This window comes from Barbatula barbatula (genome assembly GCF_947034865.1).
Source record: "Barbatula barbatula genome assembly, chromosome: 16".
In the NCBI taxonomy this organism is placed as follows: domain Eukaryota; kingdom Metazoa; phylum Chordata; class Actinopteri; order Cypriniformes; family Nemacheilidae; genus Barbatula; species Barbatula barbatula.
In genome coordinates, this window is record NC_136779.1 from 18,255,855 (window position 1) to 18,281,574 (window position 25,720).

The following is a 25,720-nucleotide window of genomic DNA, read 5'->3' on the forward strand; positions in this document are numbered from 1 at the left end:
AGAGCAGGCAGAATCATGACAAATTTCTGCCTCTCTATGCAATTGTAGTAGGCAAGTCATATATATTTCAGTCATACTTAAAGGGATAAGATCCTGTATACTCACCCTCAAGTTGTTCCAAACCTGTATAAATGTCTTTGTTCTGATGATAACAAAGAAAGGTATTTGGAAAAATGTTAGCAACTGACATTTCCTACTGTCGTGTCCCAGAAATGCTCTTGTTTTGTGGACAGGAAAAATCTTTACCATGTCAAAACTTTACGTAGAAACCAGCTGCAGTCTAGTGAAACTGCAAATTATACATCTCTATGCAATTGTAGCAGGCAAGTCATATAAATTAGAGTATGTCATACCCAAGGTGTGTTGTGGCTCCAGTGGCGAAATCGGTCAGTGTGTGGTACTTATAAGAGCAAAGGCAGGGCAATGCCATGGTTGTGCTTCACCTGGAGCAAAGTTTTAAGAAAGAAACTCAAGATTGTTTGTTGTGCGGCATCACAATGCTGCAGGAACCGACCCTTTCTGCATTTTTTTAGGTTCCTTCAGAATATTTTGCATTTAAGTAACTGCATTTAAAACTACACGCAACAATTAAGTGCTCTTGATTTACAAGGGTTATTCAATATTTCCTCAGATGTTTAGCATGCTAAAAACATATTAGTAACACAAACACACATGTGGCGCTGTTCATAGAACTGGCTCAAAGTTAAGCTAAACTAGTTGAGGAAAAAAACAAAGACAACGCCCTATTTTTTGTCATGAGAACAGCACCAGTGTTAAGTGTTCAACGTTTGTTGAGTTTTTGTTGCCATGCATGCATCAACACTTGCATTTTGCGTGGCCAGTAAAGCTATTTGGTGAGGTGGACTGTGAAGGCTAAGATGTTTTTCTCTTTAAAACTTTTAAATACCCCAGCCAGAGAAGAAATAAAAAATGAAGAGGAATTGATGGGAAGGGCAGCTGAAAGAGTGCATAGGCATTCACATGTGCCAGGATCAGCTACGGACTGTCATGGCATGCTTGGGGAAGCGAGACAATGTTTTGGCAACCACATCACACGTAGACACATTTCAATGTCTCCACCACAGTAAAATAGGAGGAAACAAAACATCATTCCTTTTTTGTCTATTTTAAATGGAATAGAAGTAGTTGACCGTGCTTTAGTTAAAGAAATTAATGAAAGGGTTGTCTTAATAATGTAACAACTTTAACTTTTTATTAAAAACAAAACACTTTATTTATATTTTATCAGTGAGCATGAGGCTTTTCTGAGCAAGGACTGTGTTTTAGTTCTAATAAAGCTTTTTCTTACCCGCGCATCTGAACCCAAACTCTGAGTCAGCTGCAGCCTTACCCGTGCCGGTATCCAAGTCAGCTGCAGTCTCCCCTGTGTTGGCCACTGAGTCCACTGCGGCCTCCCCTGAGTTAGCCTCCATGAGCCGGCCACCGAGTCAGCAGCAGCCTCCCCTGAGCCGGCCACAGAGTCATCTGCAGCTTCCCCAGTCCCCTTGTTCAAGTCAGCAACAACTTCCCCCACTACCTGGACACTCAGTCCTTGCCGTGCCCTCTCTGCCTCACCACAGGGTGGTTCCCCTACCGCTCCTTCTTCCCATCAATGTTCACCTAGTTCCGGCCATTCCCCCTCTACCTCACCAATGGCTGGTTCCTCTACCCGCCCGTCATGCCAGTTCTGGCCACCCAGTCCCGACCTTGCTCCTTTGTCAGGGTCCCTGTCTAGTGTGTCTTTTCTTTCTCTTGTGTTGATGCTTTGTTTCATGTGAGCACATGGTCTGATTGACAGCCTACAATGTGCTATCTTGTCATTGTGGGGTTACCCTGCCTCCTCGTTACCCTGTTAATCTTCTTGTTATTGTTTCACTCTCCTCACCTGGTTATGGTCTTTGTCTTCTCTCTTCTCCTGTTTTTCTTTGTGTTATGATGTCTCTCTCTCCCCTCCTGTTCCTCGTCCTATATATTCCCTGTGTTTCTTTTGTCCTGTGTTGGTTCGTTTTAGATGTTTCTCCTTACGTCGCTTCCCAGATCTTGTGTCGCCAGTGCCCAGCCTCGTTGTTTGGATTACTCCCTAGCGTTGTTGTGTGTATTATTGGTTAACGTTGATAAAATACTAATTGTCGGAGATTTTAATATCCATGTAGATAGCGCTAACGATGCATTAGCAGTGGCGTTTACAGAACTACTACAATATTTTGGGGTAATACAACACATTAAAGGACCCACTCATCAATTTAATCATACACTAGACCTGATTAAATCTCACAGAGCCGATGTAACCAATATAGATATTATGCCTCAAAGCGACGATGTCACCGATCACTATCTTATAACGGGTACTTTGCGCACGGCAGGAATCAGCCCTTTAACTCGTTATCGACAGGGTAGAACAATCACCTCCGCTACTAAAGATAGTTTCGTAAAGAGCTTGCCAGATCTGACTCCTTTAATAACCATACCAATAAATAAAGAATCGCTCGATGACATGACCAGCAAATTGATTTAATTAAACTTATTGCAACATCTAAACCTACAACTTGCTTATTAGACCCCATACCAACTAAATTATTAAAAGAGTTACTACCTGTTGCAATTGAGCCCATTTATAACATTATCAACTCGTCAATTAATCTAGGCCATGTCCCAGGACCCTTTAAGATGGCCGTCATTAAGCCTCTAACTTAGATCCAAATGAACTAGGAAACTATAGACCGATTTCAAATCTCCCATACCTGTCTAAAATTCTAGAAAAAGCAGTGTGCACTCAGTTGTGCTCTTTCTTACATAATAACGACATACACGAAAAATTTCAGTCAGGCTTTAGACCGCATCATAGCACTGAAACTGCGCTTGTTAAAATCACAAACGACCTGCTGATAGCATCAGATAAAGGTAAAATCTCACTCCTGGTCCTGCTTGACCTTAGTGCTGCGTTCGATACCGTAGACCATAACATACTTCTAGATCGCTTTCACAATTATACCTGTATTGAGGGACAGGCACTACAATGGTTCAGATCTTACTTGTCAGACAGACATCAATTTGTCCATTTAAATGGGGAATCATCAAATCTAACGCAAGTAAATTATGGATTACCTCAGGGATCGGTTCTGGGACCCGTGCGGTTCTCCATATACATGCTTCCCCTCGGAAACATTATTGAAAAACATGGAATTAGCTTCCATTGCTATGCAGATGATACTCAGCTATATATCTCATCAAGACCAGATGATTCCTCCCAGCTATCCAAATTGGCAGAGTGCATTGAAGATATAAAACATTGGATGACCTGTAATTTCCTTCTTTTAAATTCTAATAAAACAGAAATATTACTTATCGGACCAAAGACACGCAAACCGAATATTATATTTCTGATTATAAACTGCAAGTTGAAGGATGTACTGTTACTCCAACAAATACAGTAAAAGATCTAAGCGTTATTTTAGACAGCAACCTGTCATTTCGAAATCACATCTCAAATGTCACAAGAACAGCCTTTTTCCACCTAAGAAATGTTGACAAGTTACGAAATATTCTATGTGTTGCTGACGCGGAGAAGCTTATTCATGCATTTATGACCTCAAGACTTGACTACTGTAATGCGCTACTTAGTGGTTGTTCTGCATCATCAATAAACAAACTACAGTTAGTTCAGAATGCAGCTGCCAGAGTTCAAACCAGGTCCAGAAAATACGATCACATAACCCCAATTATCAACCCTTCACTGGCTACCCATTAAGTATCGTATTGACTTTAATGTTCTTTTAATCACTTATAAAGCCTTAAAGGGTTTAGCCCCTACCTACCTAACAGAGCTTCTATCACACTACAAGCCATCACGCTCTCTAAGATCTCAAAACTCAGGACTTTTGATAACACCTAGAATAACTAAATCCACCAAAGGGGGTCGAGCTTTCTCATATGTAGCACCTAAACTCTGGAATAGCCTTCCTGATACTATTCGAGGATCAGACACACTCGCTAGACTAGACTAGACTAGACTAGACTAGACTAGACTAGACTAGACTAGACTAGACTAGACTAGACTAGACTAGACTAGACTAGACTAGACTAGACTAGACTAGACTAGACCACACAACCACAATGAACCAGCACAAGACAGAAGACACAAGGCCATTAAATAAGGGAGCAAATCAAGAGGAAAACAGGTGTAGAGCATTAATCAATAACGAGAGGATGGGAACAGAGACGAGACCTGGAGAGAGCAATAACAATAATTGCCTCTCTCCACATTAAACATGAGGTTTTGTCATGATCCTGCCACTATACTAAGAGAAACATGACATGATGCAGCAGAATCATGACAGTAATGATACTTTATATATAAATAGGTTACATAACAGTTATACATATTTACAAAGTACATAAAATGTTTGTGTTTATCTGAAGACAGGAAGTTATATACTGTATGTCTGGGATGGTAAGAGGGTGAGTAAATTATGAGAGAATTTACATTTGAACTATTGCTTTAACCTTTTGTATTTTGGCACAAAGCAGGTGGAACATTCACCTTAACATGAGCAGAATTCTGTGCTGTGATTTATTACTTGTTCCATCTATCCATAGACGAAGATTTGGCCAACTATACACACACATTTTTCTAAATAACCACAATGTTGAAATTTGACGGCTCACTAAAACTCTTGTCTGGGAATGCAGAGACTCCTTCTCACGGTGGAATGCATTTGTCTGATATTTATATACATTGGGATACAGTGTGTGCATGTGTGTGTTTTGTTGTATTCATTATTTATGCATCTTGCAAAGTTCATAAGGTCATGGATATGTATAAATGTGTAAGCTTTCTATTTGTTGAGCAGAAAACTTTTTTTCTCATCTTTCCCAAAAGACTTAATGTGCTGTTATATAATTCTTCAAGAATTCTTGGAAGCTCAAGAGCTGCTCTATAAATTATCCAGACAGATAACAGAAAACAAGTATACACAAAGTTTGAAAACAGTGAAAAACAACATTGTAATTATTTGGATGTCCATAAAGCTTAAAATCAGGCAGATTTGTTTTTTTCAGATTGATGAATATACATTTCTGAATGAACATAATAAAGTTAAATAAATAACAGCAATTAACCTCAAGAAAACAAAGCTGAGAGAATTCCACAAGCTACCTACTGTCGATACACATCTTTCTGTTTTCATGCTGCCACAAATACTACCAGTTGCTGGCATTTGCTCAATGTTGAAGTCGTCTTAGTAGTAATGGAGGAAGTGTTACCCAATTTCATGTTGCCCTGTTCAGAGTCTTTGAGACATCAACAACAGCTGCAATGACCATGTTGACATTTCACTTAAAAGGATATATTTGTTTTCGACCACAGAATTGAGTCAGGCAGTTTGATTTCAAAATAGCAGCATCTGGATTTTGGACCCATTCACCCTATCACTGTTGGGAAAGACCTCTGTGTTGTAATCTTGTGGGTCTTAAAATAGTGTTTATTCTGTTTCTGATGTTTAAGGTCTTTTTATGTTCCAAATGAAAATGTGTTTAAATTACACAGGACCAATTTCGGTTTCACAGGGAACCCACAAATGCACACATAGAAGGAAGCGTATCCAAACAAATGGCAGATGTTCTAGAATACCACATGTTCAAGTATGGCACAGATGTAGTCTGGGAAATACCTACCGTGTTTCCTGTCCACGTCACATTTGTATGGTATGCTGTTTCAATGAAAGTACACATTTTCACACTTAAGGCGCAGAAAACCCCGACCTTTTAATTTCTTTACTGAAAACATACACTCACTTTATGTGTGTTGGCAGTCAGACATGCTTTCCATCACATTCCCTTTTCTCCGCTCTCTCTCTCTCTCTCCCTCTCTCTCCCTCTCTCTCCCTCTCTCTCTCCCTCTCTCTCGTCTCTGTGTGTGTTTATCTGCGTGCGTGTTATTTGATTGGAGGCTGTGTCTACTTGGGAAGTGGGAAGGTGCAGTTGGAATGTCGCCTAAAGGCAAGGGAGCTGCACTGCTTCCACGCTTCAGTCCGTGAGCCAGGAAAGCCATACAACAAAGTGGCTTAGGGCAGAATCGTGAGACACACACAGCAAAGCAACCGCACAGTCTCAAATGGTTTGAGGAAGCTGTGTGAGCTACTATGGAATAGCGCTCTGTTAAATGATATAAGTGGGAAACATACCGCCCTAGTCACAAAAGAAGGTGCAGGATCTGTTGATCAGCAGAAACAAGTGTTGTGGAGTGGACGTCCATCTTGCACAACTTAGAGGAGAACATCCACACTCCAGCTGGGAGAAAACCATTGCAGTGCTCTTCGATCTCTATCGGGGGACATGAGGAGAGATAGGCTGCTGGTGGCTGTCACGTTGCTCAGCCTCCTGGCGGCTGATGTTCATTTTGTCCTAATTCCCAGATTGAAAACATGGTATCACCTGTCCAGAGAAAGCTGCGCATGCAGGGGTGATAATGTCAGCTTGGGGGACCATGTCACCACAACTGATCTGTGGCTGTTAAACCAGAGTTCTACTCTGGTTTCTGCAGAGCAAGATTCCAAACTGGAAAGGTTGTTCCGACACTCGCTGTACAACATCCATCTTCCAGAACTGGGGCCTGATGATCTTATATTGCAGCACGAGGAGCTTATGAATTACCACAAGAGAAAAGTGAACCGATGGGAGAGGTAAGCAAAGTTTATCAGTCAAATTATTTTTGATATGTGACTCCGCTAAGATGATCGAAGTTGGATAAAGTTTGATCTCAGATCACGCTTTTGTCACAAATTTTTGAATACTGTATATTTTAATATATTGTCTATGGTGTACGGTGAGGGAAATAATTATTGATCCCCTGCTGATTTCGTAAGTTTGCCTGCTTACAAAGAAATGAATAATGATATTATTTTAATGGTAGGTTTATTTTAACTAATAGTTATTAACTAATAATAGGTTAAAAATGTATTTGCATTTAAGTCAGTGAAATAAGTATTTGATCCCCGGCAAAACATAACTTTGTACTTACTGGAGAAACCCTTGTTTACAAGCACAGATGTCAGACATTTCTGATAGTTGGTCACCAGGTTTGCACATGTGTCAGGGTGTCGCTCAGCAAATTGGACTTTTAGCTTCCTTCACAGATTTTCTATAGGACTAGGGTCTAGAGACTGGCTAGGACATTTAATGTGCTTCTCCTGAAGCCACTCTTTGGTTGTCTTGTCATGTTAAAAGCCCATCCATGACCCATCTTCAGTGATCTAGTTAAGGAGAGGAGGTTCTCGTCCAAGATTTTATGGTACATGGGACTGTCCCTCAGCCCCTCAATGTGGTGAAGTCATACTGTACCCGTAGCAGAGAAAAAGCCCTAAAGCATAATATTTCCAACACTGTGCTTCTCTGTAGGGATGGTGTTCTTGGATTCATAGTCAACATTTCTCTCCCTCCAAAGACAGGAGTACATTTTGGTCTCACAGCACTTTCTCCAAAGCCTTTTCTGAATCATTTTGATGTTCATTGTCAAACTTCAGACGAGCTGGGTGGGCCGCCTTTGGCAGGAGGACCTTGCGGGTGCTTCAGGATTTCAATCTATTGTGACATAGCGTGTTACCAATGGTTTGCTTGCTAACTGTGGTCCCAACTATCTTGAAACCATTAACAAGCTTCTTCCGTGGAGTTCTGGGCTGACCTTTAACTTTTCACATGATCATCTTTACCCCATTGGGGAAATCTAGCAGGGAGCTCCAGACCAAGGACAATTGATAGTTATTTTGTATTTCTTCTATTTCCAAATAATCGCACCAACAGTTTTCTCCTTCTAACCAAGCTTCTGGTTATTTTTTGGTTGATATTAAGTATCTATCAGTTAAAATAAACCAACCATAAAAATGACAGACCCTTAATTTCTTTGAAAGCAGGCAAACTTACAAAATCAGATGGGGATCAAATAATTATTTCCCTCACTGTATATATATACTAGCCTAGAATATACTGCAGTCCCCAATCATTTGCTTTAGAGTTTTCGTAATTTGCAATCTGATTACCTATATATTTATTCTGGGAAAAGCAATATTGTACTTGTCAACATTGGTTAGGGCATTTTTATTGAATGTACATATGCAGCTTTATTGAGCAAGCTAACTGATCAGACAGGCGCCCTTATTAAAACAGATTAAGTGATTTATTGTTTTGTTTGCTGTGCATTTGATGTGAATTGAGCTGGCTTTGCACACATGAAATTGGTGACAGGTCACTATGGCTAACCTACACTTTAAAAAAAAGAAGAATTTTAAAGAAGAATTTTTGTTATATTTAACAAATTTTTTCCACGTAAACTGTTTTTTTACAACATTTGTATGTATTTTCAAAAACCGTACACAAATTTGTCCTTTGTGAAGTGTCATTTTACAGTTTATTTCTAGCGCCCAGCTTTATTTCACAAGATATCTGTTTTTACAGTTTATTTATAAAACACGGTCAAAACTATAAAATTACAGAACAAGACAACACATTTACAAGAAAAATGGGGACCACTATTTATTATATATATTTAAAGAAATTACGGTATAATACTGTTTTTACAGTTTACAGAAAATGTTTTTACTGATTATTTTGAAGGGTAGTGTAAGGTAGGTACTCTATTACTGGTAAAAAAAATATTTAAAAAGTAAAAATGTCTTTAGATGGCATAAATCTTAAAATATAATTACAGCAATTTTAAAATATGTATTTTGACTTTTGCATAAATCCATGCTATGGTAGCCTATAACAATATAAAAAGGTCGGCAGTCTGGTGTTGGGATAGTTTGAGCTGTGGTCATATTGGGAATTGGGACATTCTGTGTCAAATAATAAAAAAAAATTTTTAAATGGGGGCGAAAATTTGGTGCAATTGGTCAAAAACCAAATGTGGGTCACTTTGCATATAGTTGATACTTACTGTATTTAATGACGAATGACTGAAGAATGACAAATAATGTCAGAAAAGCACTACTTATTTACCACATAAAAGGGATATTGTCAATATATTGACTTGAGAGTTTGCAGTGTTTGAATGCTGTTTATACAGTGCAATAAATGATCAGTCATTATTATTATTTTTGGCCACTGTATTGCGCTGATATTGCCTCACTGAATTTACGGCTCTGTTGTGTTTTTAAAAGATTTTCCTTTTGAGTTAAACACATGTTCATGACCATATGGTAGACGAAGCTCTTGTACCGGCAGTAATGTTGTCCAGCAGCCTGGCCAAGATATGAAATACAAGTGTCACTTTACTTTTGCTCTATTGTAAGTAAAAGATCAAGAGTCAGAACTCTTTAGTTTCTATAAGAACTGATGAGATGATATGTGCACATGTGTCCAGGTGTGAGTGCTCATTGTGTACATTAGCAGTGGTGAAGTGCGGTAACAATGGAATCAGCACACAGAGACTCAAGAATTCTGTTTATTTTAATGTGTGGCCTCCTTTTGGGACTCTGCCACCGTAAACAGTCTTTTTATGTTTTTTATGTTTTCTCAAGCTGATGCTAGAAGCCATGATCACAATTTCAAGGGCAGATATTTGCGGAAAATAAAACTGTATTCTGAAGCGTGAAGATGTTACCATGAATTGATTAATGACCTTATGTACTTTCGTACATGCCTAATATTTCACCCAAAAATAAATGATGTTCCCTATAAATATTCCCTGGAATAGAAATAATTGCCAGTATTGAGTTCATGCGGACTGCTGGTTAAATGTAATAAAGATAACCAATGATGATTAATAACAATGACAAACCACAAACTAATGAATTAAATGGATTGCAATTTTACATTTAAATATTAATACAGTAAAAAAACAATTTCTGAGAATAAAAAACATAGGGCATACTGTATTATAGAAATGCATTTGTGGTTTATAAAATTAATAATGTTTCACAATTTATATCACTAAAATATGTTGCTGGCAGATGTGGAACATAATTGTGAAGTTCTTGGATCTCTAAGGCTTCTACATGTGTAGACTTGTGCACACTTAGGGAACTGGAGCTAATAATATATCTTAGTTGATGACTTTATAGAAAGAATACACCAAGGATTCATTTGGAAATGATAATTTTAGGAATATAATTATTAATACATATTATTAATATTACTTAATATTTTAATAAATTAATATTAAATCAATGCCTTATAATTAAACTAAATGTATTGGAAGGCAACTTCAGTGTTTAAAGAGACAAAGATCTCTTAAATCAAAATGTCGTCATTGCAAATGTTGAATATACTATTAAGGGAAAAGGTTAATCAGAATAAAAGACCAAACAATCTTCAATTGTGTTCCACAGACTGAAAAAGTTCTACATCGAGGCGGCAGCTGCTTCAAACATCACTATACCTGATCACCCTGTGACCTTTGACCCCGAGGCCAGTTGGCTAAGATTTCATTTGGGCATCAACCGATATGCACTATATTCAAGAGATGACAGCAGCATAGACAGACTTCTGAAGGACATGCAGACAGCCACTGTTATTAGTGCAGGTAATGTTTTCTCTGAATCAGCATCAACATACACATCTTGACATGATAGTGCTTTGGTTTTATTTCAATGAATAAAATTACATTATATTATTATTAAGGAAATACTCCAATATGCATAATTATGCTCCCCACTCTTGTGTGTTCATGCAGCTTGTAGAGCGTTGTGTTAGCTGTGCGATGCCATTACCAGGGAGCACACAAATATAAAGTATATATTATAGAGTATAAAGTGAATGCACTGGCAGTCGCATCTGCCATATGTGTACAAATGTAAAAACAAAGGCAGAACAGGCTCACCGCTTAAATTTCTTAAAAGGAGTACATTTCATAAAAAAAATATTTTCTTTCCTTTCACAAACCTATTGTTTGAGATGTGTCAAGTTCATCTAAAGACATTAAATCACATGTGGATGGCATGAGAATAACTAAATGATAAGAAATTTCCATTTTTGGTAGACTTTAATATGACTTGGTTTGAGACATAGCCAATGATGTATGTTTAAAAACTTTCAACAGGAAACTCCACATTTCCTTGTGTGAACCACATGTTACTAATAGATCCAACATCTTAAAGACGTTGGGCCATAGGCATGAATGACATGCAACTGTTCCTTATTGTTCTTGATTTAAAGTACGATACGATATTTTTCATTGTGTCTGACAGATTACACGCAGGATGAGAAAGCTTTAAAGGGTGCATGTGACTGCTCTCAAGGTAACTACTTGATGTTTTTGTCCAGGTTTTTTCTTTACTCAACTTTACTTAAACAAAGTATTGTCGCTCAAATAGACTCCCCCACAAAAAAACACATGACAACATTACACTCAAACTGAAATACCTTTAGCAAAATGTAAGAAACCTTCCAGTAGTATGACATTATGTGGATGGTACATTGCTATCTAAATAAAATATGAACTGGCAGTAGTGCGGAGTGTCATTTTTACTCAAATTGTAAAACAATTCCTATTTTTACGGTAAACAAAATGCCAATAACGAAATTGACACTAACACAGGTCAAATATCAGACAGACTTATAAATCCCTATATGAAGTGTTCATTAAATACAACTATAAAATTCTACCCCAGCCAGGTAAACAGTATGCCGTAATAATGCTACATGTAATACATGTAAAAAGCTATGCAACAATTGTATTGTACTCTACGTTTTTTAACAATAACATTTCTATGTCTTTCTGCATTTCCAGCATTCCTAAGTTCATGAATTGTCTAAAAACAAAAAATTCTGTCTGCATTATTCAATCTGTAGCTCTCATTGTAAACAACCATTCTCATAATAAGCACGTGTGTTTGCATGAATCCAAACCTCATCAACATTACCCTGTAGTTTAAATCCTTTGATGGTAATGAGTAAGACTTGCCATTATAAGGCGTGTGTAGAATAAAATGGCCACTACCCCTAAAAGGTGGTTGTGTAGAATAAACGGCATTTGGAGTACATCCCTTTCAGAAACAAACAACCCCCAATCATAAAGGCTGATTGCACATTGTAGATCCTATAAACTCAAAACCACACATTTACCACCTGCCCCTGAACTCAGACAAATGAACCAAATGCTATATTCCCTCAGCGTTTCCCTTTTAGCTTTGTTTTTGGGCCCTAAACAAACATCAGAGGCAGTAGTTTTATTGTCCGTCTTGAACCTTTTGTTGTTTTTCTTCTTTGCACCACGACCGGTGTTATTTCGGAGTGTGGTTAAGTTGGTAAACTATTGATATGATTTAGCCATAGAGAAGCTAAAAGAAGTTGAAACTGTGTGGTTTAGGGTTGGCAGCATCCTGCCATGGCTTCCCATAACCTCAGGCAAAGCAGAAGAACTCCACTGGTGGAGCGGAGCGCACCACAAGCACGAGTACAGGGACCCGTTTCAGAAAGCAGGGTAAGTGCAAACTCAGTGTAAGTTAACCCCGGAAAACGGGATACTCTGGGTTTTCAGTTTCAGAACGCGAGGTATATCAAACCCGTGACCGCGGGGTAAGTCAAGCCCGTTTCAGAAATCAAGGTATCTTATACTTAGAGTGAGTAACCATAGTAACCTACTCTGTGAACCTAACCTGGTCAGGAGCAGGTTTTATTCCACTAACCCGAGGTTTGTTACAATCTCCGCCCCTTTTAGAAGCGCGAGCGGTGTTGAAATTGCCTTCGCAGTTAGTTTTTTCTTTCGTTTTCCTTAATCGCGCACAAGTTTATAACACAGACATTAAATGTCCGTTTATTCAGTACCCGTAGATGAGGAAGCTGCATTCATTCAGAGAGAGTTACATTTACGTCGGGAGAGTATATGGTGAAGCCCCGTTTGGATGTTTTATCATATGCGGATGATTCTTTATTTGAGCGGCACAGTTTTTCTTTACAGTCCATTAAATATATCCACACTCTGCTTCATCCTTACATCACAAACCTCACTCGTCGGGGTCGCGCTCTTACATCTGAGCAGATTCTCTGTATGGCTTTACGTTTCTTTACTAATGGAAGCTTTCTTTATAACACCGGGGATGCAGAACACGTTAGCAAGGCAACTGTATGCAGAGCAGTAAGAAAAGTGTGAATCGCTCTCAAGGACTTTATATACATTTGTGTTAAGTTTCCTGTGAGAGTCATCAAAGAGGAGTTTCATAAGATTGCAGGTGAATGGTGAACGTCTGTCTGAATAAGATGATCAAATAAATGTGGTCTCGCTGCAAACTCTAATAATTCAAATACCCTTTAGGATTTTCCATTTTGATTGGGTGCAAATTTAAAAGATCCAACTCGCCCCGCGCGGGCTTCGAACTGCCGTCGGTCAGAATGAGACACGGGCGCTCTAACAACGAGCCTAACGATGCGCAGTCCCTATAACGTCCGTCGCCAGAGCATCTCTGTTGGTCGGGGAGTGACTCTAGCTGGCCTCCGTTACACATAGCCGGAGCAGGGGCGAGCATGGCCAGTTTTTTGTCTTCTATAGCCACAGTGCTCGGTTCTCATATACTCATAACTTTCAAGGCCAGTTTATTAAATATATCAAACATTTCCCAGTCAGGCATCCTACAAGCAAGAGCATTTAAACTCACCGGACTGAATGATGTTTTTATATTTCATTTCCAGCTGCTGCCATGTTCTTTTTATTGCAGAAGGATTGCACCTACATGACAAAAGTCGTAGGTATATATGTTTATATGTGTGTATATATATAGATATATATATAGTGCCTCCAATTCGACTGGCGAGAAATAAACGGAGCGCTTTTTGTCACGTGCCGTTGCCATGGTGAATCGTGTTATCTTCGCTCAATTGATGATGGCTTTTTAAAGCCGCGGTGAACACGAGTAACCTCGGGTGAACTTACTCAGAGTGGATTGAACTGATTGAAACCAGCTGTTCTGAAACAGAAAACTCAGAGTAGCGGTTATCTGAGTAAATCAACTCAGAGTTCATATTTTAACTCAGTGTTGCTTGAACCTCCTTATTGAAACGGGTCCCAGTTATGTAAAAAATCCCCCTATAACTAAACTGTCGCAGTTGAAAAGTCTCTCGGGAGCCAAACTAAAAATAAAGAAATAAAATTAATGAATAAATCAAGTAAAGTAATATCAAAAAGATCTTGTTCAAAAATCTAAGACAAAAGTTCTTAAAGTCCAAAATATCAAAGTTCACTGTATGTATATTGTATATACAGGTATTGCACATGTGTGTGTTTTCCAACACATTCTGATTCGTAACAATCTTATGAGGTGGCTCATTTGTATGAATTTGTATTTTCATTCTACATTTTCACACAATCTGCTTTTTTGCCAATGTTGGTTAGCTTAAGGGGTTGGGCTTCATTATTCCTTTTTTTAATAATCGTACATTTTCGTACAATTTCCATGATACAAATTCGTACGAATTAGCCCCCTTGTAAAAATCTTAGGAAGTCATGAGTGTTTTTGTTTTTTTCTGACTGTTCAACCAGTGGTGAAGCCAAGCGGTCTTCACTTGAAGTTGGCACTGAAGCTCCAAGACTTTGGCAAAGCTATGTTTAAACCAATGAGGTACTGTAACATTATGTTATGTCTTATTCTGATTCGTTTGGTTATGTGTCACTAAATCATAGGCTTTCATTTCAGACAGGAGAGACACGAGGAGACACCAGACAACTTTTTCTATTTCGTTGACTTTCAGAGGCACAATGCAGAGATTGCAGCCTTCCACCTCGACAGGTGAGATGATAAAAACACAGATGAGAGTCACTGTAGCAAATAGACAGATGGAGTTACAGTCAATCCTCAAGGGTAGGAACGAATTACCCTGTGAAGGATCTGATACGAGTAAACACAGATGAAATCCCTCAGGCACCAGACATTAGAAGCACTGGGATATTGTATGTCATTTTTTGGGCCTGTTGAAACAATGAGGTTCTGCATGATTAGTGTCATCAAAGTGCATGGGGTGTGGTCTGTTATGGCAGATTGTATGATGATGAAACCCTAGGGCAGAGGCAAACAGACATGTTGAAATTTTGTTTCTGAGTCATTGATGCATTCTGAAGCTCTCGACTCACGTATGTTAACATTGTATTAATTGACATGGAAAATTGTACTAAATGATGTATTCAGATGCACAAGTCAGTATATATACCACATTTGGTATGTCACATCTAGAGAAAAATATGAAAAGATTTTGGATTGACCAAACCAATCTTGAATAGCCTGTTAATTCATTCGATGACGAGCACGCCAAAATGGATTTTATGCTGTATCTTCACCTAACTTTTAAATATCCAAACCAAACTTGGTATATGTCATCAAGTTCCTGGAGCTTTCGGCACAGCGCCACCTAGTGGTCCAGAGATATACAGAATTGCTATTTTGCTTATAACTTTTGAAAACTTTGGTGTAACATCATGAGATGGGTTTTGTTTAATTCCTTGAGGCACACCCAGTATTCCTCAATCATCCATTTTTAATTTTGTTACAAAATACAGTATTTCATGAACACCATAGCATCTCTCTACGAAACTTGCAATGGTTCTTCATGTCTTTATTCCTAGAGGACCCGTAAAGTTTAAATTCTTCAATTAAACTAAATTGAATTAAACTAAATTGAATTAAACGTCATGTCATTTTATTTACATTACTAGAGCTGTTGGCTCTAGTCGAGTTATTTGATACCACAATTGTCATATTCCGCCATACTTCTTGACCGCCATATGGCTTTTTAAATCAAAACGTGCAATACATTGCCATTTTTCTTGACTCTTCCAATAGCAGGAGTGAATGGAGGATGAGATTTGGAAACTTAAAAAAGTGCATCCATTGATCGAAAAACTGCTCAACAGGTTAATAAAGGCCTTTTGAAGCGAATCAATGGGTTTGTTCAAGAGAAATATCCATATTTACAACTTTATAAACTGTAATGTCTATAACTTCGTTTGGAGGATGGCGTTCTGGCAAATGGCAATTGTTCTACCATAACCAGTTCTAAAATGATGAATTAAAAATGTCATGAAAATCCCTACGAATTATATTGAAATTACCAAAATATTTATTTATACTGTTAAAGTAAACTCCACATTATCAACAAGATACCATTTACATTCTGAAGGTGATATATATCTTACTTAAAATAGAATTCGAAATGATTGTTAAAACTTGGTAACTTTATCTGTCAGCAAGTATTAGGTTCAATTTTAATGTCCCATGAGTTAACAAGCCATAAAGTGTAACTTGTGTGCAGAGTGCTGGACTTCCGGAGAGTTCCACCTGTGTCTGGGAGATTGGTCAATGTGACCGGTGAAATCTTGTATATAACTCACAACCAGGACCTGCGCAATGTTTTCTTTACCTCTCCAGGTGTGAACTAGTATTCAAAAAAGCCAAAACATTTGCATAAAAATGTGTATTTAATATCATTGTTGGCTTTTGGTTTGACATCAGTGTGTGAGTTGTTTGAATGACTTGAAAAGTTTTCTTCTTTTTCCTCGAACCAGCCAACAACACATGTTTCTTTGCCAAGTGTTTATACGTGTGCAAGTCAGAGTATGCTGTGTGTGGTCACCCGGATCTTCTGGAAGGGTCCATGTCTGCCTATCTACCAGGCTTGAGCATTGCTCCCCGGATCTCCATTCCCAACCCCTGGATACGCTCATACAGCTTCACAGGCCGAGAGGAGTATGTGACCTTCACTTTTTGTCTTTGTGTTCTTGTGAATATAACCAATAGTTGAGCAATTTGTTTTGCTTTTGTGATGTAGCATATATGAAATCGTTTTCATGGATTTAACAATTCCAGCTCCACAATCAAAGCATGGTTGAGTTTCAAAGCCATTTTATTCTTCACAATAGACAGTTAATGAAAAAAATGTCCACCCAAAATGTTTTTTTATCATATGCTCACCCTCATATCATTCTCAACCCGTGTGACTTTCTTTATTTGCACAACTCAAAACAAGAGACTTTAAAGAATGTTGGTAACCCGAAAACATTGACTTTTTTGGGTGAACTATCCCTTGCGTATGTATGCTTGGTCTTGAAACAATTCATGTCTTTTCTTGTTTTATGTTTTTGTTGGTTTTAGGTGGGAAGTGAATCCATTATACTGTGACACAATCAAAAAACTTTATCCCTACAGCTCTGGGAATAGACTTCTCAACATTATCGACATGGCAATATTCGACTTTCTCACAGGCATGTATGCACACAATTCAACAGAATCAGGCCTCCGATGCACTTTAAACATAAATTCCACACCTGGCAAAAAAGTACTTGTAATTGGTTCTTCACCAAATAACAGGACGTTACACAGCATGTGTGAACCTTAATGGAAAAGATCCTTTTACTTCCTGTAGGAAACATGGACAGGCACCATTATGAGATTTTCACCAAGTTTGGGGATGAAGGTTTCTTGCTTCACTTAGATAATGCCAGAGGGTATGTTTTCCTCCGGGCTATGATTTTAACATTTATAGTGTTAGTAAAGGTTTCGTCATTTCCTTATTTCTTTACAGATTTGGACGATATTCCCATGATGAGATGTCAATTTTAGCACCCTTGACGCAATGCTGTGTGTAAGCATCTTAAATTATTTTACTTAAATTATTGCGTCACGTCATCCCTGATATGACTTCCTTCTGGAGATATTCTCCAATTTTCGTGCTAAAAATCACATACCTCCATTTAAAAGTAAACATCTTCTGAAGATAAATAAAGGGGTTTGTATACAACCAATATTCATATTTCACAAATTTTCAATATTCATACTTTTTGTCTTTAGATGAGGAAAGAAAGGATGTGGGCGAGTCAATGATGAGTGAATTGTTTGTCTTTGGTTGAGCTATTCCATTAATCTTGCACTTAAAAGGACAGTTCACCCAAAACAATAATAATCATCATTTATTCACCCTCATGTCATAAACCTGTACGGCTTTTCTTTCTTCGACAAAACACAAAAATATTTTGAAGAACATTGTTGACCAAACAACACTGGACCTCACTGATTTCCATTGTATGGAAATTTCTCAAAATATCTTATACAGATATTTATAATATAGAGACAGGTTTTAACAGTATGAGAGAGAATGAAAAAACAGATGTTTTATGTCTGGGTGAGCTATGCCTTTAACATAATTACATCCTACAGCATCAAGCGCTCCACACTACTGAGACTGAAACTTTTGGCAAGATCGAAGTACCGTCTTAGTGACGTAATGCGGGAGTCCCTATCGCGAGATCCTCTCACCCCAGTTCTGACTGAGGCACATCTGGAGGCCTTGGATCGGCGATTGGAAAATGTTCTTAGGACAGTGGGAAGGTGTGTGAAGAAGCTGGGAGAAACACAAGTGGTGGTCACAGACTTTGTGGAATCACAGAGTGGAACTACTATCCACCCAGCGACACATAACAGGTGACAGGAGGACAGTGAGAAGTGGGGACGTGAAGAGATGACAAGAATGCTTTAAATGGTGCTGCAAGTGATGTAAGCCAGACACTTAGCTGAGATCCCCCAAAACTCCACAGCAAAATTATCAGCGTATCCAAGTCAAGGAGATTTGATTGTAATATTTGTATAAAGCATGCGTTCCTATGCATCTTATTGGCAGTTGCTGCTGGCACAGGTCCACCAACCTACCACGGAACTCTTGGATGCTCAATTTTGGAAAATAATGAAATGCCATATTCCCCATATGTAACTGTTGGAGGCCAGCAAAAAACCCCATTTCAAAATATTGTCACCTAATAGTCTACTATAACATGTTTTTGTTACTTTTTAAATAGCTGTCAACAGAATAATATATTTGAAGTCGTCTAACAACATTAAAGGGGTAATTTTACCTCATCCAAAAACGTAAACAACCAAACCATGATCCATTGACCGAAACGGGTAAAATAAATCATGGACTAAATTTTCTTTCTTTCTATTTCTTTTCTATTACAGAGTCTAGAAGGCAGAGACACGTGTTATCTCAGAACAATTGTTTGTTAAGCAGTAAAGACATTTTTAATAAAACATCACACACAGCATCTTAAAGGGGATCCCCAGAGCTGGTGATATTGAGACACGAGTTAACAATGTCAGATTGTGAATTCGGGTTGATCATAAGATTATTGGAGTCATTGGAAAAGCTGTATATAATCAGATCATGCAGGATTGGCATTGAAGACAACAAGATCACATTACATCAGAAAACACACCATTTATTGTTCTTTAACTGCACCGTGGAAATGTTTCCTTTCTCTTTTTGCCAAGTTGGTAACGCTTCACAATAAGGTTCTATATGCTTACAGTGAGTTGATGCATTAGCTAACAAGAACTAACAATTTACTTCTACAGCATTTATTAATATTAGTTTATGATTTCAGCGTTACATTATTCAAATGTTGATTCAAACGTTAACATTATGAACAAGGATTAATAAAAGAAGAAAAACGAAATTGTTCATTGTTAGCTAATGCATTACCTACAATTACCAAATAGCACCTCATAGTAAAGCATTACCGACCAGTTATATACAAACAACCTTAGGAACACACACAGATAAATTTGCATGTCCCAGTAAGCAAAAATTAAAAACAGTAAAACAAGCAGTAAAACAAAACTTTAATCTAAACCATTTAAGGTAGTATTCCACTACTAACCTAATCCAAGACTTTTATTCAACACTGCCCTCTTGTGTATGACAATATGAAGCCTAAAAATATTTATTTTCATGGAAAGTGTTCAACTTATAGCTGATGGATCAATAATGGAACATTGGAGTGCTTAGGGTCTTTGCCTATGATCTAAAGGTTTATTTCCGTGTAGAACTCAGAGGGAATCAAATGACATATTTGGGAAACACTAGAGCAAAAATATCATCAGTGGTCCGCAACTCTTAAAACTGAATGTCACAAAACAAGCAGAAACATTTGGGTGAGAAAGAAAATGTTACCAATGACAACAAAAACTATGGCAAGCTCTTTTCAGTTTAAAACACACGGTCTATCCATTCACACAGGTATAAAACATAAACTAATCTGAGCCAAATCATTTTCCTCTTTAAAATGTATCATAGACTAATACTGGGAACATTATATAAATAAAGCGAATCAGACAATGACTATGTGATAGAGACAGTTTACCAGAAACGTTACCAGTATCTCATTAACAAAACAAGTTTCCCATTTTCTTCTCAGCTTTGCGCTAAATTTCAATAAAAGTCTTATCATGAAACAAGGTTGATTCTGTGTACGTTATTTAAAATAAATGCTGCATTCAATTCATTTTGTTTATTAAATAGATCTTATCAGACTGTTTTCAAACTGAACCACCAGAAAACCAGAGACTCCAGCATTTACATGATTTTTAATCATTTCATTTTCATTTGAACATTAAAACTGTTAAAAATAGCCATAGAAACACCCAAAAGAGAAAATAACAAATAAGGTCATTTCAAAGTACGGCATGCGTCTAAATATGCAACTGTGCACATTAAGGTATCATTTGTGGAAAAATAAGCTTATTAAAAATAAAACGAGTATTTTTCGGCATATACTGACAAAAAGGTAAATACTGAAACATTCAAACTGAAAAAAAATGATCTTCCCTCGGTGATAGCCACGTGCAATTTCAAAATACAATTGAAATATTATCAGTGTATCAGCAATGGTGCACCATTCACTGCGAAAAGCTAAATTTCAAGTGAAGAACTGAGGCGCTGTCCAACGTTTGGCACTGGCTTTTTAGCAGGAAAATAACAATTATCATTTCAATCACATAACTGTTATGCTAAATAGTTTAAAATGTTTCTTTCAATTGTTGAGCCAGCGTCTACAATAAAACCAAAATACGTATATACTGCTTGGGAATGACCTGACAACAAAACACAAATATCAAGAAAGTGTGCTGGAATGATAACAACAAAAATATAAATCCTACAGTTGTGACACATTTCTGACCGTTGTTTTCTCCATTAAATCATATTATTTCTTTGTTTGAGGATATAGGGCAAATTCGGCAGTAAGGCTTAAAGGAGCTGAATGACAATGTAACTACATAATTCTTTTTATAAGTAGGCAGTTCATCTCTTATAGAAAACTAGTCTTAAAAAACTAACTTCAGCACTGTATGGGTAAAGGAATTCACAATTGTTTCAAAATAACTTTACTATAAATATACTTTTACTCCTGCTTTCTGTTTAGTTCACTGCTGGAGTTCCAGGTAAAAATTCTGTGGAATAAAGGCTGTGATTTGATTGGACGAGCATATGTTTGATTGTCTCTCTTTTCATTTGGCTCTAAATGTCCAACAATGAAAACGCTGTTAAAGCTTTCGACTGATGTGACGGTCAAATGGGAAGCACATGAAAGTTACTGAGCTTGTGTATATGACGTGTACATTAAAAACTAAACTGTGTCGATGATGGACCCTGCGACATAGGTTGCGAGAGGGGGCCGTCTCAGACGGAGAGCGAGACGAAGCTGTTGTACTGCTGGATGTTGCGTTTTAGGATGTCCGAGCACGGCCCCAACACTCTCTCGAAACGCGGCCTGTCCAACTTGACGCACTTCAGTGGCCCGCGGGCCACCACGGTGGCTGCACGGGGCCGGTTCATGAGCAGTGCGATCTCACCTAGGGAGAGAGGATGAGTAAATACAAATCTTTGATTTTTCCCCGCAAAATGTTTGGACAATCTTTTTATTTTATTTTCATAAAATGTATTGTGACACTTTGCTCTAGAAAAGCTTGTGCAACATTTAAACATTTGTCCCAGTTAATAAATTATACGATTTTGCATTTATGACATACCAAAGTAGTCTGACGGTCCTAACCGGCCGACCTCTACAAACTCTTCATTTTCTGACCTCCGCTGCAGAACTGCAGCACATCCCTGAAAAAAGCAAAGTGTTGAACTTTAGAAAACACCAGACTCAAACACTTCCACATACTTAAGCCTGAGGGCAAAGCTCACTTCTAGGATGATGAAGAACTCATCTCCTGGTTCTCCTTGCACTACGATCTTCTGGCTGTCCTCAAACTGCACCGGCTCTAAAGCATCAGCCACAGTCAGACGCTCCCACTTATCCAGTGACTCTGTGATGATCAGACAAATTCATGTCACAGACACAAACCCAAATTGAGACCCATCATCATATCCCAAAATTCCCAACTGGTTTCCATTAGAATTTGTTTTGTAGAAGACTAGAAGAACTAATTCTTCATCAATATTTACGATCTCAGTAAGTATTACCTAAAATGGACACTTTGGTTAGGAACTCCTCATACATCTTCCTCTTCCTCAAAGTGCTGCCCTGAAATCAAAATCAACCCATATTTATGTTTTAGATTATACTGTCAAATATTTCCTTAAATATCATTTCCTGTGATCTAAAGTAATGTGTTTGAGTGCTGTACCATCAGTATTCTCCTATAGCTGTCTCTGTCAATACCCCAGAGCTTTACGTTGGTCTTGGCTCTGACAGTCGCGGCTCTTGGGGTACCATAGATCAAAGCCAGTTCTCCAAAGCTGCCCCCTTCTCCAATGCTGGTGACCCACTCGCTGTTAACATACACCTGTGAGGAGACAAATGACACACCATATAAAGTCCCTGGCCAAGATTGATGACTTCAAATGCAAAAGAACAAAACTGCAGCTTACATCCATATCGCCCTGGTCAATGACATAGAAATTATCGCCCTCATCACCTACAAAACAAGCTTGAATTTAGATTTACGATAATAAAAGAAAGTAAACTCGATTTTGATCTAAAATAAAAGTATTTTGCCAGATCTACCTTGCTGGATGACAATCTCTCCTGCAATGTAGGTAACCGGGAACATTGCATCGAATATGTCGCTGTAAGTAAAAATATCAAAAACATATTGTCAATACATAAAGTACCCTCTACATAAACTAAACAACAACAATAAATCACCTTCGTTCATTGTCATCCAAATGTGAGAAGAGCACATTCCTTTCAATAGCTTTGGCAAGAGCAGCCATCGTTTTGTAGTCCTTAGGGATAACCTTCGGACAGAAAAAACATAATACATTAATACTCTCTCAAAACTCTACATCTTAATTTGACCTTATCACAGTGTGACAAACGGACCTTCCTAACATATGAAGCAGCGTCCTCCTCAGTGTAAACCTCAGCACTGATAGCTCCTCTCCGCCTGCGACCCTTCACCACGGGATTCATGGGAGGAGACACTTCATCTTCACGCGAGTCTGAGCGAGAACTGGCTTTCTGCTGGTTCAGGATCTGCTTCGCTTCCTCCTGTGAATTAAAAAAAAACACACAAGACGAAGTACAACAGCACAGTATGAGTTCTGTTTGGATCTTATGTTATAATGAATTTCATGTACATTTAAGTGCAAACCTTTTCCAGTCTCTCAAAGTATTCTCTGAGGAAGGCCATGGGTCGGTCAGGTCGTGAGGTGCACAGCTGTACGATGCAGTCCTTCAGCAGCTGCTGGATGTTGTGTTTTTGCACGTATATCTCACATTCTCGCAGACTCTTCTCCTCCTCGCTGCTCGCACTGCCTGATGCCATGGTGAACACTAGATGCGGTTCCTTTGATCTGCAGTGGGACAAAAAAAAGAGACCATTTATTAACAGTGACAAAGAGCTCAGTGAGATGGCGATGAACTGCTACAAGCATTTCTTTGTCAGTGAACATAATCGTCAAGATCTAAGTTTACACACAGTGTACTATATTGTATAGACTGTTTCATTGGACACGTGCGCCAGGACTGCAGTAAACTTTTGGTCTGTGTTTGTTTATCGGTCTGGCTAGTTCCTAATAATACAACTATTAATGTATTTTATAATTTTTGTTGTATAATCATTATATAAAAATCAACGATTTGTTGAATTTTGTTGTTCTTTCATTTAATTAAACTATTTGTTCAATGGGTCGTGTAATTTTGCCACATGAGCTTGGTATCGAAGTCTAAACTCAAAATATTGGAGAGGCAAGTTTAACCAAAAAACGGTCGAGAGGTCACGCTGTGACGTTTTGATCTTCTATTGGTCTCACGTGACCCAAACTCGCAGGTCAGAGTTAACCAAACTTGAACTTTGCTATGCAGAGAAGTATCGTTGGACAGGCTTGTGTTTCCGGTCTGTCGCATTCGTATGAATGGAAATGAAGGCACGGAAAAGTCAAACGTGACAGCGGCGTTAACTTTGTAAATGTTGTTGCTTTGAAACCATCAATAAAGGAAATGGAAGTGATGCTTTAACAAGTTAACTTGTCTCTCCATTGATATGAAAGCTGTTTGCACATACATTGTACTACAATAAAACACTTAGTTAAGGCAACCCAAACAACCGTTTCTCATTATGGTTCTTCAGCGGTCTTGTGTCCTCGTGTTCTCGCTCCACGTCATCAATAACCGTCAAAGTCCGGTTCCAACACTCAAGAACAGAGAATGCATGAAAGTACCCGGATGTGTTCTCGACATCAAGGATGCATCGAATGCAGCCTGGCATGCGTGCGTACGGAACACGCTTGAAGTCCCAGAAGTCACTGCGCCAAGTTCTTCCAAGGCTGCCTCACAAGAACGCTCTCCCCAAGAAGTCTGTTCTTTGTGTCTTGGAATTGAGACACGGCCTTAGATGGAGTTTAGTGTGATGCACATTTCCTGTTTAAATACTGTACTACAAATTAAGGGTTTGTTTGGGTGTTTCAAATGTAACTTCCAGGAACTCTAATTGTTATTGTTTGCAGCACTTTCTAAAAATAGACTGAGAATCATTATGAAAATTCTAAAATGATTTAAAACACAGTTTCTATTGAGCCACGTGGACTTCACAGGATTCCTACATCATTTTAGTACCGGGATTTAAGTCAGAAATAATCTGCAGATGTATTTAGTTTCAGAACACTTTGATTGATCCATTGCATGGACTATATGAGATAGACTATGTTGCGAAATAAAACCACGTTAATATCAACGACATTATTAACATTTTACCAGCACAAACACTCATGCATTGACAATGGAGCATAAACTACACTATAACATTGACAGGACCAAGTAGCTAAAATGTACAACGAATTGAATAAGAAATAACATAGCTGACCGAACATTATACAGACAAAAACTTAACGCGCTATAAAACGCGATTAACGTTGCAACACTTCGAACATTCACAATACATAAAATATACACGAAGCAAAATACTGAAGGCAAATGCGTTGTGCATTTAATACGATATTGTGAACAAGGCGAGATATCTAATCGAAGGCCGTAGAACGGTCGCCATCTTGATCTGTATCATAAACAAATGACATTTACACCAGTTACCGATAATCACATTTAATATCGCGTCACACCGCCCAAAAACATCTCATATGGTTTACCGTTTTCCTTTCCCTTTACAACGGGACTCGGGTTGCGCGTTATCCCGGTACTCGGAGACGGCACAGCAACTCTTTATTCCTCACAAGCGTTTGGACGTCAGCCCACCGGAAACACCAAATTCTGCCATTGACGTCATTTCGCTTGCTTCTCGCACGGAAACTGTAACCCCGGGTAACCTTAAAGAGCACGTTACACGTTAACCTAGGCACAGTACCAAACGCACAATTTCTTTCATACTTGCGTGAAGTTCTATTTTAGTTCACAGTTTTTGTCCAGTGTGTAAGAATTACTTTTATGAGAATCGACATGTGTATTGCTTATTTGCACTGTATGTTATTGTTGTTTGTTATTATTGGTGGCCACGATTCGCAATGCAGT

The 25,720-nt window shown here is 38.3% G+C and overlaps 2 protein-coding genes and 1 long non-coding RNA gene across 6 annotated transcripts; 1 reads left to right on the top strand and 2 right to left on the bottom strand.

The window, feature by feature from the left end:
* Positions 1 to 1,192: 1,192 nt before the first annotated feature.
* Positions 1,193 to 5,336, bottom strand: LOC306905871. The gene is made up of 3 exons (XR_013787783.1): positions 4,367 to 5,336; positions 3,430 to 4,255; positions 1,193 to 3,223 (listed from the first exon to the last, which is right to left on the bottom strand). It is a non-coding gene; the product is annotated as an uncharacterized lncRNA (long non-coding RNA).
* Positions 5,337 to 5,950: 614 nt separating this feature from the next.
* On the top strand, positions 5,951 to 20,198 carry fam20a (FAM20A golgi associated secretory pathway pseudokinase). 4 transcript variants are annotated; one of them, XM_079476814.1, is made up of 12 exons: positions 5,951 to 6,680; positions 10,323 to 10,516; positions 11,181 to 11,231; positions 14,468 to 14,546; positions 14,622 to 14,714; positions 16,231 to 16,346; positions 16,484 to 16,664; positions 17,070 to 17,179; positions 17,341 to 17,422; positions 17,500 to 17,559; positions 18,132 to 18,395; positions 18,927 to 20,198. In XM_079476814.1, exons 1-12 carry the CDS (start codon positions 6,334 to 6,336, stop codon positions 18,931 to 18,933), a joined length of 1,584 nt encoding a protein of 527 aa, XP_079332940.1. In that variant the 5' UTR covers positions 5,951 to 6,333; the 3' UTR covers positions 18,934 to 20,198. The 4 variants fall into 4 exon arrangements, with proteins under 4 accessions (XP_079332940.1, XP_079332942.1, XP_079332941.1 ...); XM_079476816.1 differs by having other exon boundaries at positions 18,132 to 18,302; positions 18,927 to 19,557; XM_079476815.1 differs by lacking the exon at positions 11,181 to 11,231 and having other exon boundaries at positions 5,982 to 6,680.
* Positions 20,167 to 25,608, bottom strand: prkar1ab (protein kinase, cAMP-dependent, regulatory, type I, alpha (tissue specific extinguisher 1) b). The gene is made up of 11 exons (XM_079476818.1): positions 25,342 to 25,608; positions 23,352 to 23,553; positions 23,081 to 23,248; positions 22,904 to 22,995; positions 22,763 to 22,824; positions 22,627 to 22,673; positions 22,383 to 22,541; positions 22,219 to 22,279; positions 21,940 to 22,061; positions 21,777 to 21,858; positions 20,167 to 21,599 (listed from the first exon to the last, which is right to left on the bottom strand). Exons 2-11 carry the CDS (start codon positions 23,523 to 23,525, stop codon positions 21,427 to 21,429), a joined length of 1,140 nt encoding a protein of 379 aa, XP_079332944.1. The 5' UTR covers positions 23,526 to 23,553; positions 25,342 to 25,608; the 3' UTR covers positions 20,167 to 21,426.
* Between the last annotated feature and the right edge of the window lie 112 nt (positions 25,609 to 25,720).

Coding starts and splice junctions, on each gene's coding strand:
- fam20a (XM_079476814.1), top strand. CDS start 6,334: ATGAGGAGAGATAGGCTGCTGGTGGCTGTCACGTTGCTCAGCCTCCTG. Junction 17,180..17,340: donor AATATTCGACTTTCTCACAG/GCATGTATGCAC, acceptor TACTTCCTGTAG/GAAACATGGACAGGCACCAT. Junction 17,423..17,499: donor CACTTAGATAATGCCAGAGG/GTATGTTTTCCT, acceptor ATTTCTTTACAG/ATTTGGACGATATTCCCATG.
- prkar1ab (XM_079476818.1), bottom strand. CDS start 23,525: ATGGCATCAGGCAGTGCGAGCAGCGAGGAGGAGAAGAGTCTGCGAGAA. Junction 21,859..21,939: donor AGTTCTTCATCATCCTAGAA/GTGAGCTTTGCC, acceptor TGCTTTTTTCAG/GGATGTGCTGCAGTTCTGCA. Junction 21,600..21,776: donor AGGACCGTCAGACTACTTTG/GTATGTCATAAA, acceptor CTCTCTCCCTAG/GTGAGATCGCACTGCTCATG.